This window comes from Phoxinus phoxinus (genome assembly GCF_949152265.1).
Source record: "Phoxinus phoxinus genome assembly, chromosome: 8".
In the NCBI taxonomy this organism is placed as follows: domain Eukaryota; kingdom Metazoa; phylum Chordata; class Actinopteri; order Cypriniformes; family Leuciscidae; genus Phoxinus; species Phoxinus phoxinus.
In genome coordinates this window covers 24769642-24786433 of record NC_136883.1, presented here as the reverse complement: position 1 = coordinate 24786433, position 16792 = coordinate 24769642, and the positions used below count along the sequence as shown (strand labels likewise).

Here is a 16792-nt window from a genome sequence, read left to right as displayed (position 1 = left end):
GAAAAGTTCACTGTTTCCCAGTCAAAGGATCTCCTTTTTAGGACTGGAGCTGAACTCGCTGTCTATGACAGCTCGACTGTCATCACAACGCAGGCGAAATTCCCTGCGGATGGCGAAATCCTTCCGCAGCGGCCACATAGTGCCGCTCAAGAGATTTCAGAAAATGCTAGGCCTCATGGCCGCAACATCGACAGCTCTACAGTTGGGCCTGCTGCGCATGCGCCCACTGCAGTTCTGGCTAAAAGCGCGTGTACCGCGCCGAGCATGGGTCCACGGTCGTTATCGCCTCAAGGTCAATCAGGAATGCGTTTCAGCCCTGACACCATGGAGAGCGTCAGACTGGTACCGGTCAGGTGTAAGCCTGGGGACTTCTTCGAGCCTGAAGGTGGTGTCCACGGACGCGTCCACCTCAGGCTGGGGAGCACTGCTCGAAGGCAGACCGTTTTTTGGCCAATGGGCAAAACGAGTCGAACTACCGCACATAAACTGCCTAGAAATGATGGCAGTGGACTTAGCGCTGAGGCGCTTCTGTCCTCGGATAAAAGGACACCACGTCCTAGTCCGTTCGGACAACACGTCGGTAGTAGCCTATATAAACCGCCAGGGTGGCGTGAGATCCCGAAACCTTTACAGGCTGACGGAACGCATACTGGTATGGGCCCAGCACAACCTGCGCTCGCTGAGAGCGATCCATGTGCCTGGTCGCCTGAATGTAGGACCAGACAGACTCTCACGGAACAATGTTCCGACAGGAGAATGGTCCCTACACACACAGACAGTGCGTCTGCTGTGGAAAACGTTCGGCAGAGCGGAGATAGACCTGTTTGCAAACCAGGAAAACGCTCACTGCCCGGAATTCTTTTCAAAGAGCACGAACGCGCTCGCCAGAGTCTGGCCCCGCCGTCCGCTCTATGCTTTTCCCCCTGTCTCGCTCCTGCCCCAAGTGCTCGAGCGAATCAGGAAAAGCGGATGCTCAGTGCTTCTTGTAGCACCATACTGGACGAATCAACCCTGGTTCCCAGTCTTGATGCAGCTCAAGAGTACTGCTCCGTGGCCGATCCCGGTGAGGAGGGATCTCCTCTCGCAGGCCAGGGGCTCGATTTTGCATCCTCACCCAGAGCTATGGTCCCTTCATGTGTGGGCCATAAACGGGTACCCGCTAAACTCCCAAGAGGAGTGTTAGACACGATCGAGCAGGCTAGGGCCCCGTCTACTAGACGGCTCTACGCTTCCAAATGGTCGGTGTTCTCTGACTGGTGTTCAGACCAAGGTCTATCACCTCTTCAGTGCGGTGAAACGGAGGTTCTCTCCTTCCTGCAGGAGCTGTTGGATAAGGGTAGGACCCCATCCACGCTCAAAGTCTATGTGGCAGCCATATCAGCGTTCGTCAATCCGACGCTTGGCCATGCACTGGGCAGAAACGACCTGGTGGTACGTTTCCTTAGAGGAGCCAGAAGGTTAAATCCTCCAAGGCCTCCCTCAGTCCCCGTTTGGGACCTTTCTACAGTGTTGAACGCTATGAAAGGGGCCCCTTTCGAGCCTATTCACTCAGTTGACATGAAACATCTGTCTCTCAAGACCATGTTTCTTTTGGCTCTCGCTTCAGTGAAGCGTGTGGGGGATCTGCAAGCGCTCTCAGTAAGAGCCTCTTGTATGGAGTTCGGGCCCAACGACTCTATAGTCGTGTTGAAACCGAAGCACGGGTATGTACCTAAGTCCCTCAACACACCGTTCAGGGCTCAGGTCATCTCCCTGTCGGCTCTGCCGGCCTCTGAGGACGGAAATAGCTTTCTTTGCCCGGTCAGGGCATTAAGAGCTTACGTGTCCCGCTCCGCTGTTTTTCGACAGACGGAGCAGCTCTTCGTTTCGTTCAGTGGGCGCTCTAAAGGGCGTGCTGCGACGAAACAGAGCCTATCTCGATGGGTAGTGGATGCCATTGCGCTAGCCTACGCATCTAGAGGTTTGGAATGCCCCCTGGGCATCAGAGCACATTCTACGAGAGGCATGGCCTCGTCGTGGGCTTGGTATAGCGGAATCTCTTTGCATGATATTTGTATGGCGGCAGGCTGGGCCTCCCCGTCTACATTTATAAGGTTCTATAACCTAGAGGTTCCCGCGTTGCAGGCTAAACTGCTCTCGGTCTAAGACCAGGTATAGTGTTCCTGCCCCGCACTGCGGCCCAGGTCACTAATGTTTAAGCATCACTCACCGACAATGTGTCCCATGAGCATGCTATTTACCCCCCCCCATATATATCTATTATTTACATATATATGTTATTATGCCCCTAGGGGCCCTATTATAAAGGGATGATGCTATCCTAGCCGCTCTCCCTGTATACTCTTGGTGTAGGCTCTGGCATGCCGGGGCGCGTGCGCGCGCCCTCGGGTGTCTGGGTCGGTCCAAGAGCACGCACGGCGTCTTACAGGGGTTCCCGCAGCGTCGATTCGACGCAGTAGGAGAGAACTCTACGTAAGAGAACGTACTCGGTTACTAACGTAACCTCGGTTCTCTCTAGGAGAGGGAACGAGTACTGCGTCTCATGCCGTGCATGCCCACGATGTGTCGCTTCTGTGACAAAAATCGGAGTGGAAGCAGCTATGCTTGGTATTTATAGACCTAGGCCACGCCTGTTTCGGCGGGAGATGACGCAGAAGGGCGCGAAGCGCCCTCATTGGTCAGCGTCACTGGCCTCGCATAGGCTGTGCTTTTCTGGCGGAGCAGCCAATGGGCGAGCTGTATTGCTCCGCCTAGGGTTGTATGCTACAGAAAAGCGTTTTACATATTACAAAATTAAGGATTAATTTTTGGGCTTCAATCTCGACAAAGAAATATCTTTCCCGCAGCGTCGATTCGACGCAGTACTCGTTCCCTCTCCTAGAGAGAACCGAGGTTACGTTAGTAACCGAGTACGTTTTCTTCTGATACAAAGCTTAATGCTAAAGTGAAGTATCCCTTTAAGTGAACAAAAACAGTCAAGACAGACAACGTTATTGCAGCGTCAGAATGAGCACACATGTACTGTAAATAAACAGGAATATAGCAGGTTGGGGAGAATGACCGGATGATAATAGAAGTCTTTACTGTGTTGCATGTGCCTAGCAAGCAATAGCCGTCATGTCACAGCCTAGGCTAACTATAGACTATATGAGTAACCCACTTCTAGCCAAAATAACCTTGAATTTGGTTACATGTCGTTTTTGCCAAAATAACTTGCGAGATGTATAATATTCCATCATGTAGGCAAAGTCAACAGTGATTATGAGGTGTATCTTAGACATGTTATCTAGTCTATTCTTGGGCAATGGTTAGACGTCTATTACATTTTCACTGACTGTCCAACTTTTGCCTGGTTTTAGCCTAGACGTCAGGGCTGTGTTTGGATGGCTATTAGACGTCTTTTAAACTCAAAATTGCTTGCTGGGTGGAGATTGTGGACACATGGAGAGCTCACACTTTACAGGTGAGTATACTGGTAAGAGTAGTGATGTAGGGTGGGGGGTGCATTCTTTTGAATTTGGGGTGAAATACATGTTTTTTTAAGAGATTCATGCAGGGTTTGAAATTAACTTTTTCACTCACCGGCCAATTTGGTGAGTTTAAGTTACCGGCCATTCAGAACTTCTACTAGCCAAAAATTTGTTTAAAAAACATAAACCAGATTAACTATGTTACAGCTTATAAAATCTAATTTGGATTTCCTACATTCATTTCTTATTCAAACAAAGTCCTGTCAAAATCCTTCCTTGTTCATCCTCATCACCAAAAATGTATTTTCCATGGCAGTTTCAAATGATTATTAAACAGCAAGCACAAACTATGCACAACTAAACTAAGCAAAAGCAGCAGTCCGAATTCACTCACTCGTTTTCATTCACTACTTCAAGTGGACAATATTAGTGAAGTAATGTAAGGAATAGTGGATGAGGGTATAGGAGACGATTTCAAACACAGCATCTCTTTTCTGTTAACCAAATGCTTTTTTAGCTTCAATGCAAAGTTGCAATCAAGCGCACCGTTATTTGTTGTGTAGTGATGGGCATGTTCAAGTAAGCCATATATGCGCAGATTCTGCGCAATACGCTGTAGGCTATTTAATATATCATGATGACTCACAAGATGAGTATTTGCACATTTGGCTTACACAAACATATTAACACGCCAAATTGGCTAGTGATTTGACATTGTTATCCGCCACAGTTGATTTGTACCCGCATTTGGCAAGTTGGCGGGTGTTAATTTCAATCCCTTGATTCATCCACATATAAGCTCATACACAGGCCTGAAACTAATTCTTACAACATAAAAACTCAGAGCCCCTCATAAAACACCCTGAAGAGAATACCCCATTTGCTAATAACACAGTGGATTCAAACTTCAAATCATAATTTTCTAAATACTGCTAGATTTTATGAGCTGAAATTCTCTGATGTAGCAATCCATCTCCCTCTCATAAAGCAGCGTTTCCTAGTGCACAGGGATAACAACGATCTAGCTATTCTCAAACAAACGCCTTGCATCTATTATTAATACGAACATGAAGGAGGTGAATTATTCACCATGATTTTCTGTAGATAACAATTATGTGAAAAATTACAAGTTCCCTGCCTGACAAAATGCATGTTTACTGGAGTGCCATGCCTAGAAGCAATCTTTTCCGCAGTAATTCTGCTTGGTCTCAGTATGATATTCAACATTGTCTCCTCTGTGATTCCTTAACAGGAAAATATGGACAGAACTGTGAAAATCTGAACACCCCCACCACAGATTGAGGAAATGTAAGTCAATTAGGCAGTACACATTTCACTATTTACTTAGCTGGACTGAACAGGCAAATATGCACAGTGTAGAAAAGCTAATTAAACAACAAAACTTCATCGCACAGATGGAAGAAATGCCTTTTAATTAGGCGGTAAACATTTCACTAACTGGGAAATGTTGGACTGTGGGCGCGAGCGGCAAACAGTAACATGATGTGACGTCTGGTCTCTGCAATGTTTCCGAAATAATTTGAAGTCATGGGACTTGACTTATTGGATCTACAGAAGGTGGAGAGGACTCTTCCTGTGCCCAGCGGGTGACACAGACCATGCGGCTCAGTACGGCTATTTAAGAGTGTTTCCTGCTGAGCACCAACATGCCCCAGGATGAGTGTGGCCGGCTGGAGGCCGGTTATCTCAGATACGGTGCGGATCAAGGGAGGAGAGGGCTGTTTAATAATGCATGTTGAAACAGACAGGATCAAACGCAGGGCTGAGACCAGACTTGTCACAGACAACCAGGCCACTGGATCGATCAACTTAACTCATGCATACACATAGAAATATGCACAGCTGAAATTAATATCCTTTTATCCGAGTTCCAAATATTTGATACTACTATTGAAAATGTTAACCCTAACTTTCTAATTTAATACAATGTTTATTTTTTCATAGTATTCTTTTATTCGCAAAAATATTATGAATAATCAGTCAAAAACTGAAAACATAGCTGATCATATATATTTGTAAATTATGATTGATTTATTTTCAATTAAATTATTATAATTGTTATAAATATTTTATACAAATGAATAATAAAAACATTTAACAACAACAATTATTACTGTTGTTGTTGTTATAATATTTGATTTTAAATTATTCTAAATTCAATTTAATACAATGTTTTTTTTCAAGTACATTAGTATTAGTAGTTATATTATCAGCAATAAAATGGGTCAATTAGATTTATATTTATTTCAGAATTATTTAATATTATTTAAAATTAAATGTAATAATTATTATTATTATTACATTTCATTTTAAATAATTATTAATTCAACACAATACATATATAGTTTTTTTTATAGTTTTTTTTTATTAGGGCTATATAATTATATTGGCAATTCAATGGGTCAACAACGTAATAATAATAATAATTGATCATTAATAATTATTATTAATATATTTTATTTGAAATAATACAATGTTTCTTTTCGTCCATAATCTTATTTTATTGGTAATTATATTGTCAGTAAAATAATAGGTCAAATTATTGTTTCAATTTACATTCTTTGAAATCTTACAACTTTATTTCCAGGTTTAAATTAGACATTGAAACTAGAAGCGTGTGTTTACACGGCAACGGTTTACTAAAAACGGAAAAGTTTAGCATACAGACGAAAACGGTGTCCTGATCACACGGATCCACTAAACTGACTAAAAACGCTGTATTATGCATGCCTGGCCAGTAGTTGGCGATGTTGTCTACACTACGCGTCTATAGACTGACCACGTAATACGCATGTTCATGACGTCACCGTTTTCACAAATTCGCTACAATAACGGTATCCTTTTCTATTATGTGCACCTTCCATTTCAGTAGGACGCCAAAACGGCATAGTCGTGTAAATGAACGGCCAAAACGCATAATTTTTTTTTCAATTTTAAGTTGAAAACTGTGTCGTGTAAAAGATCCGAGTGTATGTATTATGCTTGTGTGTTTGCATGTGCAATCTACACATCCACTAGCCTGGGGTGCGTTTCCCGAAAGCATCGTTGGCCAACTATGGTCGCAAGTTCAGTCGTTATCAGCATAGTTCAACGATTTGGTGTTTCCCGAAACCATCGTTCCAACGAACGTTCGCAAACAGCATCGCAAACTTGTGTGGTTGGAACGACACCTCTCGAGCTGTGGTTAGAAGCATAGTTTCTAGTTTACATGAGATGTAGACTGAATAAATCATTATCTTTAGCAAAATAAGCAAGCTGACATTCAGTACAACCCGTGTTATTTATTTAGAATACATACAAATGTAATTTACGTCTTTTAGTTTGTAAAGAGATTTAAAGCACCGTTTTTGAAGACTGCGCATGTGCGAACGTGCTCTACTATGTAAGAACGAGCCAAATATTGAGTCTGGTAATAAAGCAAAATAACTGAGAAAAATTAGAAATGGTCTTCAGATGCCATGTATGTAACTTATATGACAAAATCTAGCGCTAATTCGATCTCAAACAAATTAATTAAAATAAGTTATTAGTCCACCACGTGCGAGACGTCATAAACCAACGTGGTTGAACGATACTTTGCGAGATACGGTTTCAGGAAACAGTTGTGACTAAGTAGTTGATTTCTCCAACGATGCATCGTACTATGGTAGTTAAGCAGTGAGCTATAGTTGTACGGGAAACGTACCCCTGGTTGACACCAGACCCTTCTCCGTTGTAACTGAGAGTGGGTCTGGGACCGGAGAGGGTTCACAGCCCATTTCCAAAGGGGCGTCACCAACGGACGTCGCTCAAATACCTCTGGGTGCAATTTTTCTTGCAATTGTAAAGACCTAAAACCAATCAGAGCGATCGTCATCGTGTAAAGCCCGCCTCAACGTTTGTGATTGGTGCCTCGATTTGGAAAAATTGGAAATGGGCTTGGATGGGCTTTTGGCCAGACGGACTTGCAGAGCAAATCTCAAATTTGCCGGAAGTTCGTCAGGGTTTTCCCAGGCTACATACACATCCACAGGTTCTCATAAAAACACACACACACACACACACACACACACAAAAGCATTTCAAAATGACAAGTCCCTTCAGCATACATACAGATATTAATGAAAGCTGATATGATTTCCACCTATATTCACGGACAATGCAGGATAAGCTCCCTACTCCTACTGGTAAACAATCAAATATTTAACACACACACACACACACACACACACACACACACACACACACATGTGAGAGGTTGCTGCTTATTTACGTGCACCACAGCTAACTCTAGTGGCTGTTGACCCGTGATTATTAGAAACATACCATAATCAGGAAAAGACAGACCACATGTGAAACGTACAGTAAACATTCATTGCCAAGCTTGAAACCAAGCCAAGCTGTGTTTCATCTGCATTATCAAAGCAGATCATAGAGGTTGTCAAAGCAGATCATAGAGGTTGGAGCTGAGCAGGCTGTGGGTTTGTGTCTGTGTTTTCAGAATGGTGCAGTGGAGAGAAAAGGAGAGAGAGACTGATGCTAAACCAGTCCTTTATTTAGTCAGCAGACAGGAGCTCAAAGGGGAAGCTGTGACTACGATTAAAATGTTCATCAATCAGTAGAAACAAATGGAAAAGGAATGTTTCTTGAAGATATAGCAGTGGCTGTGAGGCAGCAAAATAATGGTGCTAAAAGTTTTAGCTAAGATTAGATTTTAAGCTTTAGTTCTGTTAATGAAAAGCCGAATCAGAGCTCAGAATCTTGTCAGCTGTGCATAAGAATCAACACAGCCTGACAGCATATTTGCAGCGTAAAGGCGAGTAGAAGGTTAAACAGATGCAAAAAAAGACCACATTATAATTCAGTATTCAAATGAATGCAAAAGACTAATCACAATTCAGTATTCAAAATACAATGAAGTCATCACTGTCAGTTAGATTTCAGTTAACATTCTACAGTCAGTGGGAGATTTTCATAAATTAATTGCACTCTAAGTAACATTAAATAATATATATATTTTTTTAAATAGTACACTTGAGGCTCAAATTAAATAAAAAAGCAGCAAATGGTTTCAAGCAGTTCAAGATCCAATGCAAAAATCATAACAACTATTCTTACATTTTCCAAAAAAAAAAGTCCCCATATTTTTACAAATAAAGCTAAAATAATATAAAATATAAATATTTGACGAAAACCCCTACAGAAAATTAGAAATGTTTCTTAAAGGTGCTAAATGTACAAATGTTCATGTATTAATGACTTTTTATAGCCAATATGTAAACAGCTTGTAATGAAACTTAAAAAAAAACGAGACTATCCCCGACTTCCTAGTTTGTTTATTAGCCAGTGTGGACTAAATTTTATGTGAAGGACGTATTAGCCTGGAAAAGGATGTGACGTTTATGCGCTCTCTCAAGAGCCTCACTTTCATTTAATAAAGACACGTGAAATGAATGATTGTAGGTTCAGGTTAATGCCGAAAGAGCCATTTTGTACTGTAATGTCAATGTGTCATACAAAGTAAAGGGACTAATTAAAACTATAATCTCACATAGCCAGTTCTGTAGTTTCAAATATACTCAAACTATCATAACTCGATATGATGCCAGTGAATTGCAGTGCTTATGCAAACAAATTCACATTGCTACGATAAAATTCTTTCTTAAATGCTGCTTTCTTACCGCTGTCATGTTTGTTGTGTGTTTATTTACCAGTCACCCCTGGTAAATACGATCAGAGATGGCTGTAAAAAAATCGTACAGCATTGTTTATCGTTTTGATCTTTCATTCAAAAAATTCACAAAAATCTAACTTTGCATTGAAGTAAAAGTGGTGAGAATTTTTATTTTTTATTTTTTTTTTTTTTATCTGTTGGTATTTACTAGAATCCATGATACCATGTATCTGAACAAGATGTCCAGGATTTAAAAAAATAGGCCCACAACATTAAAGATCCAGCAGTATATTTAACCGTGGGCATGGGGTACCTTTTATCCCTGTTTGCACCAAACCCAACTGGATATGCTGGTGTTTGTTTTTGTATGAGCGAGGAGGATTTTTCTTGAAACCCTCTCAAACAACTTGTGGCGAAGTAGAGGTTGATTTATTTTTGTAAGGCTTTCTGACCCCAAGACTCAACTAATCTTTGAAATGCTCTATCTGTGTTCTTTGGAGAGTCTTTGGCCACTCAAACTTCCCTCCTCACCGTGCATTAGGATGATATAGACACACGTCCTCTTTCTGGAAGATTAGAAAAATCTTTAGTTGATTGGAACTTCTTAATTTTTGCCCTGAAGGTGGAAATGGGAATTTGCAGTGTTTTAGCTATTTTCTTACAGCCACTTTCTATTTTCTGAAGCTCAACAATCTTTTGATGCACATCGGAACTATATTCTTTGGTTTTACTCATTGTGACGGATGATTAAGGGAATTTGGCCTTTGTGTTTCCTCACATTTAAACTCCTGTGAACGAGGAAGTCATAGCTAGACATTATGTTCCTAGTCACCCAGGTGTGCTAAAAAAATGGAAATATTAATGTAAATATACTTCAGAGATAATTGTACTCATAAAAAAAATGCAGGCGTGCCAATAATTGTGGCCAACGTGTTTTGGAGAAAAACATTTATTTAATAATGTGATCCCACTTCGCTTCTTCTTTTTTTTCTTTTGCTCATATAATAACCCATAATTTCACTTGGTGAAAACCATAATTCTGAATGTCTGATAGCCAGATTATCTCCTCAGCAAAGGTATGATTTGAGTTTTTATTCATGTCCGTAGCACAAACAGCACTAGATGAGTCACATGTCAAAGTTTAATACTTACCCAGTAAACAATTACCGTCTTTCAACGTTGAAATATGGTTGAAAATATGTCGGTCCGCCTTGGACTGGTTTACGACGTGATTTCAACTAAGTAGTTTTGGCCGGACTGTTTGACTACGTGTTTTCAACTGATCATCTAAAATGTTTTCAACTGATAATCTAAGACAGCGAGGATAAGTCTGTTATACATGCTAAAACAACAGAGAAAACAAACTACCAAACCATGTTCATTATTATCTCAAATAAATTTAAAGAGTTTTACATATTCCGTCAAAGTTATAAAAAAAATGTAAACGTTGAAAAGTCGGACAAATTTGACGTCTTTTCAATTTTCATTTTCAACCTTCAGTGGACCGTAATTAGACCGTAAAAATTACGTCTATTCAACGTCTAATAGACGACTTTTTGCTGGCTGAGCCTGTGCCACAAAAAATAAGTAAAAATATAAAGAAAAGCAATCAATACCGTTTACACAAACAGTCTTCTCTCACAAATTAAGCACATTATCTGCTTAGTACACGTTCTAAGTTCTAAGAAAAGGCATCATATCCGGTCTTGCAAAACTTCAAATGAAACCCAATTTGAACCCATATGAAATCACTCCATCTGCCTGCTCTAATCTTCCTGTCTGTATACACAGGACAATTGTGTGACAAATCGTGATGCAAAAAATATTAAATCTATTCTAGTGAAACATTTAAGTCAATGTTAAGTGTTCTGGGGAGACCAAGAGAGAAGAGGAATAAAAACAAGAGCATGAGTGTGTTATTAAGACAGATGTGAGTGAAATAGCGAAGAAACTCCCAAAGGCCTGTCTGTCTGTCACTAAAAGACAAGGGAACACCTGAGTAATGGGCTGAGCAGGACCAGCCCAAACATCCCTCTCCTGCTTCTCTGCAAAGACAACAACATTATTCACACAAACTAATACAATAATTGCCCGACAGCCTTGACCACTACTGAGACTTCCTCTGCATGCTAATGGACCCACGGGTAGACAAACCCCACACACATAAACACAGCAGCAATGCCAACCCCCTCCAGGTCTGCAGACTGGCATCAGTGAACCGGGAAATCCCGACACATCTGCAGCGGGCTCAGACACCAAGAATCTTTCAAAGGCTGATAACAATTATAACCCGCTGGCATCAGTCCATCCATCCATCTATCCATGGCTGTGCCGTCCAAAGGCTATGCCAGCTGGGGTATGCGCGCACACACATACAAGCGAAAGTACACACATACTCATTGGTGCTTAGATCAGATGCAGGTCAGTAAAAGCACACAAGAGGGTCGATGCAATTTTATTTTGGTGTCTATGGGGCATCTGTTCAACCCCAAATAAGCAACTCAATAAGCTTCCTAAAATTAGCAACCACAAATTGTGTTATGTTGCATATTAAAGTATATTATACATTTTCAATTAATATACGTGTGTGTGTGTGTGTGTGTGTGTGTGTGTGTGTGTGTGTGTGTGTCTCTAAAGTCACTATGAAATCTAAATTGACAATTATTTGTGCATTTTATGGAATAATGCCGCATTTATTATAAATGATTTATCCTTGAACATTATTGTTATTTTTAATTAATGTTCATAATCTTTAATCAAAATAACTTCCCCTCCCTCTTGCAGCGACCTCTTCTCTTCTCTGTTGACATGTTCCTGTCACTTATATGAGATTACAACAATGGAAAACCACAACGATCCAATCAATTCCCAATGGACAACATTAAAGTCCCGCCCTATTTGTCTAATGTCTCGTATATGTAAATGTCTTACCTCTAGAGCTGCGGCTCGCTTCTTCAAAAAACTTTCTATATTCCGAGCCGCTGATTCCACAAGCTGTGCTGCATTATTTGTTTGCACAGTGAATAAATTCTGATTATCCATAAAGATCTGCCATAAAGGAGAGAAAAGGGCACTCATTAGAGACTCTCGTAGTGAAGTAATGAGATGAAGGTTTACCGGTAATGATTGTTTTCATAATTAAGCAGGCTTTTATTGAGGCTCAACTCTCACTCATAATTTGTTTGGGTAAATACACATCAAAGTACACATACATCAATATGTACAGGGGTGTGGGTGTGTGTGTGTGTGTATTGGACCTCTAACCTGTTTTAGATTATTCCCAGCGCTGGCTGTGTCTGCTAGAGAAACCAGCTCCTGCTGGAGTTGATCTACCCATTCTTTTATCCTGCAAACACAAACACTCATATTCAATATTTCAACTGCAATATATATATATATATACATACCTAGAGGGGTCAGAAAATGTGATGGGAAAGTCTTAATGAAGTAACTTAATCACAGTCACGAATGCAGCTACATGTGAGTCATATTAAATTGAAGTGTAAATGTGAACTTACAACAGGAGCTTTTAATATGCACATTTTAAATATAGCATGAAGAAGCTATAAACAACTAAATAGTCAGTTAGCACATTGCAAGCAAGAATAGGCTACTCAAGATGAATAACCTTGTGAAAGCTAAAAAACCCTGTCCTTTCATATGAAAAAAACTGTTTTTCATATGGTTTTGTACATATCCTGCTTTTATTTTGAAGTTTGAAGTGTGACCCTCCCTGATTGTTTAAACGCAATAGATTGCTCATGTCTTTGCTCAAGACACTGATAATCGATCAAGCAAGACAATGCAGAAAACTTCTCAACAAACTTGAACATACCAAACATTACAGACAAAGGACAGGAAAAACTAGGGGGTTATACAAACACAACGAAGCTGTGACTTAATGGCACTTACCTGGAAACAATTAGTGAACAAATACAAAATAAGAACATGTTGCAAGGACTTCAAAATAAAAGCACAATGTGTACTACAAAATGCAAGGTACATGCAAAGAAAAACAAAGCCTACAATCCCTTAAAATGTTACTCTTCTATATCTGCAAGTTTTTATATTTTGAGAAATTGAGAAAGCGAGAAGGAACTGTTAATCTAGTAAACTGTTAATGGTTAAAGGTATGTTCTAAATAAGACACAATTCTGAGAAGTCACTAATGCTCTCCATGGTTGCATAACATCCAATTAATATGAATAATTAATGCTACTGTACAACCACACTTTGATGGAAACTCTCTTTCTTCATGATATTCCTTGATGTCCCTATACACTGCAGGCTGAAAAGGAGAGTGAATTTATGGACATCAAGATGAAGTCACATATCTTTCGCGGCCTCTGCGATCACAGATCTAAAATTATCCAGACCATGATAAGAAATGCAGGAGGTGTGTGTGAAGTCAAGTGTGAAGTCAGTTAACTGGAGGTTTCTTGAAGAGCTGTGTATTTCTGATGCATTGACAATGTTCATTAGACCAGTGGTTCCCAACACACAGTTTAGATGTCTGATCGAACACACCTGATCAACAGCCTTCATCGTGGGCTGTGTCCGCAATTGACCGTTCGCAAAAGCCACGCCCCTTAGTTATTGTTACTACGCCCGTCAAACAATTGAGAACCATAGCCATGGCTGGGTTGAGATCCATACATTAAGTGATTGGTTTTGGAGTAATGCAGCAGACATATCCTCCAGGGCACGACAGAAAGTATAGACAGAATAGCGCACGGGAGCACATGCACAAAACAGTTTTGTAAAATTATATATCAATCATTTTTATTTGATCATATATCATTTTACAAAACTGTTTTGCGCATGTGCTCCCGCGCGCGCTATTTCAGTCACAACACTGCAATCAGAGGACGCGCTGAAACCATCAGCTCTCGAGGCTGTTCTCTTCATAACTCGTAGCCGACTGAGAAGGATATATTTGTGTAAATAGTTGTGCAACTGCGCAAACTTTGTTTTGAAGTTTAATGTTTGAGTTCCAGAGGAATTTGTGACTGTACCTGTTCAACCACATCAAAGTTTCGTAATTAGTAAGTCCGTGCTCTTTTCTTTTTTTCCCTCTTGTTTGCTTACTGATGAGGGGGCCGCACTGCCGTAGTGAAACGGTGTTTGTACATGTAGCCTATTTTTTAATAATAGTTGCAAGCAATCATAAAATACAGCAAGTTGTAAGCCCGTGCAGACCCCACTGCGGCAGTGGCACTGCCATAGGCGCATCGTTTCACTATCTTGCTGAAATCGGAATGTTTGACGGAGGTCCTTCTCCTTAGTTACAGTTGCTGAGCTAGGATTGGACGAGAACCGTTCGAGGGCGGGGTTTTGCGAACGGTCAATTATGATTAATTGTGATTATGATTTCACTTTTCTAACTATGGTTAGTGTTTAATGTTGCTGTTTGAGCATAAACAACATCTGCAACAAGTTACAACGCTCAAAGTTTGAAGCAAAGGAAGTTATTTTCTTTTAAAGAAATCGTTTTTTAAGGACTACAACTAACTGCTGGTAGGGACTAGGGATTCCTCCCAGGTTAGTGACATCACCAACCCTAGAATTTACATAAACCCCTCCTCTGGGAACGCGATTTATAGATTGGCATGACAGAATATGCTAATCGATAACTAGAAGATAGTTAACTCCACATCAGCTACATAAATTCATCAACTAACCATTCAGAAATGTCCTGTTGCATTCTACATGTTGTCACTTCTTGAGTCTCTCCATCATTGTCTGACTCCGGTTTGAACATAAAAGGCTACAAGTTTTTGAAATGTTCAGTGCATGTGTGTGTGAGGTAAAAGGACACATGCTGTTAAAGCTCCGCCCTCTGTGCTGGGAGCAGCAGCTCATTTGCATTTAAAGGGACACACAGAAAAACGGTGCGTTTTTGCTCACCCTCAAAAAGCGACAATTTTAGCATGCTATATAAAAATATCTGTGGGGTATTTTTAGCTAAAACTTCACATACACACATCAAAGACTTATTTTACATCTTGTGAAAAGGGCATTATGCCACCCCTTTAAAAATGCTGCCTTCAGAGGATGCATTCCATGCACTCCTGAGATTCCATGTCATCTGTTCGATTTTTGAAGGCAGCAGTATCCTTCCCTTTCTTTGATATTCCACAATCCTGTGCTTTACATTCTGTCACAGTTGAGCTGAAAAATAAAATGGTGTCTGAACGTTGTGGTTGGTGGTCAGTTTGTGTGTAAATGTATGTTTTTGTCCAACGTTTTACACTTCTGATGTCATTTCAAGGGAGAAATTACTATTGAAGTAATTAAATATTTACTTAGTTATCACCAAAGCTCATCCTATTTTTCTGTAGATCAATAAACTATTACGCTGCCTCAAAAGTCTGTCCAAAATTTAGCAAACTTTGTGCGCAAACGCTGCCTACAAAGTCTCTGGTCTCCAGCTCCGTCGGCTCTGCCCTGGTCCATTGCATCATCAGCTCTGCCTTGGTGGCCTTCTGTTCTGCCTTGGTGGTCTACGGGTCTAGGCCCGTCTGTGCTCCATGATTCAGGTCCACCACTGCTTCACAGTCCTTGGCCTCAGCCACTCCTCCCATTCCAGGCCCGCCACTGCTCCACGATCAAGGCCATGATCCAGGTCCCTGTCATCTTCATGGGCCTGGGCCTCCATCTCTCCTTCTTGACTACCTCCGCTCCTCCACCCTCCTGGAGTTTTTATGTTGTTCTTGTTTTGGGGTGGGTGTTCAATTAGAGAGTCAGGAGCCTGTTCCTTGTAACTGCTGTCGGTGAGTTTGTTTAGTTCAAGTTCAAGGTCATGTTCATGGTAATGTTCATGTTTTAAGTAAAGACTTTATTTTGTATTTTATTTATTTGAATAAACTGCACTTCAGTGGACTTTATTACAGTGACACTAAAGACTGGATTAATGATGCTGAAAATTTGGCTTTGCAATCTCAGGATGGGCCTATATCAAAACAGAAAAGGCTCATTTTAAATTGTAATAATATTTCACAATATTACTGTTTTACTAGACTGGGTAAACTCAGCCTGATCTGCCGGCGATTTGATTTTGCAATGCAGCTCAGGCTGGAAACCTGTACATTATTTTATCCTGCTTCAATTACAATTTTGCGGGGACCAATCACAAACTGGCTTATCCACCTGGTGTGCTATTGGCGGGTTTAATCCAATTAATTTTAACCTCTCGACGATGCTTAATGGCTTCTTTTTGATTTAGCAAACAAATAGCTCGAGTGGGTGTAAATACCACTCACTTTCATGTTTTGTTGTTGTTGCACAACCTGCAAAAATCGTTCGATGCCATTTCTGCTTCTGCAAACAGCTGATCAATGCTACGAACCAACACGTTTGTTGACACGTTTCCAGCCTTGAGTTTTTGCGGCACTCTGCAATGTAGCCTACGTCACCCGGATCGTTGGTCTGATTGGTTGAAAGACTATCCAATTGCGTACAGAGTCATTTGAACTATACCCGTTCATCACACCTCTTGTGCAGTAGAGAATACAGCAGACTCCCCAGACCAATGTTCAATCTTAAAATATTGAGCTTGGTCTGGTGATAGCCAGACTACTGTTTTACTGTATTTTTGACAGAATAAATGCACACCTGGGGCCTCATTTATAAAAGTGTGCGTAGGATC

At 40.8% G+C, this 16792-nt stretch overlaps 1 protein-coding gene across 1 annotated transcript in view; it reads right to left on the bottom strand.

Moving 5' to 3' along the window:
- LOC307002415 (voltage-dependent calcium channel subunit alpha-2/delta-1) overlaps window positions 1-16792 on the bottom strand; it is a 121827-nt gene that overhangs the window by 96304 nt on the left and 8731 nt on the right. Inside the window, exons 2-3 of the mRNA XM_079619997.1 lie at window positions 12409-12490; window positions 12076-12192 (exon numbers count right to left, since the gene is read on the bottom strand). Coding sequence (XP_079476123.1) covers window positions 12076-12192; window positions 12409-12490 — 199 coding nt within the window. The remainder of the gene's footprint in view (window positions 1-12075; window positions 12193-12408; window positions 12491-16792) is intronic.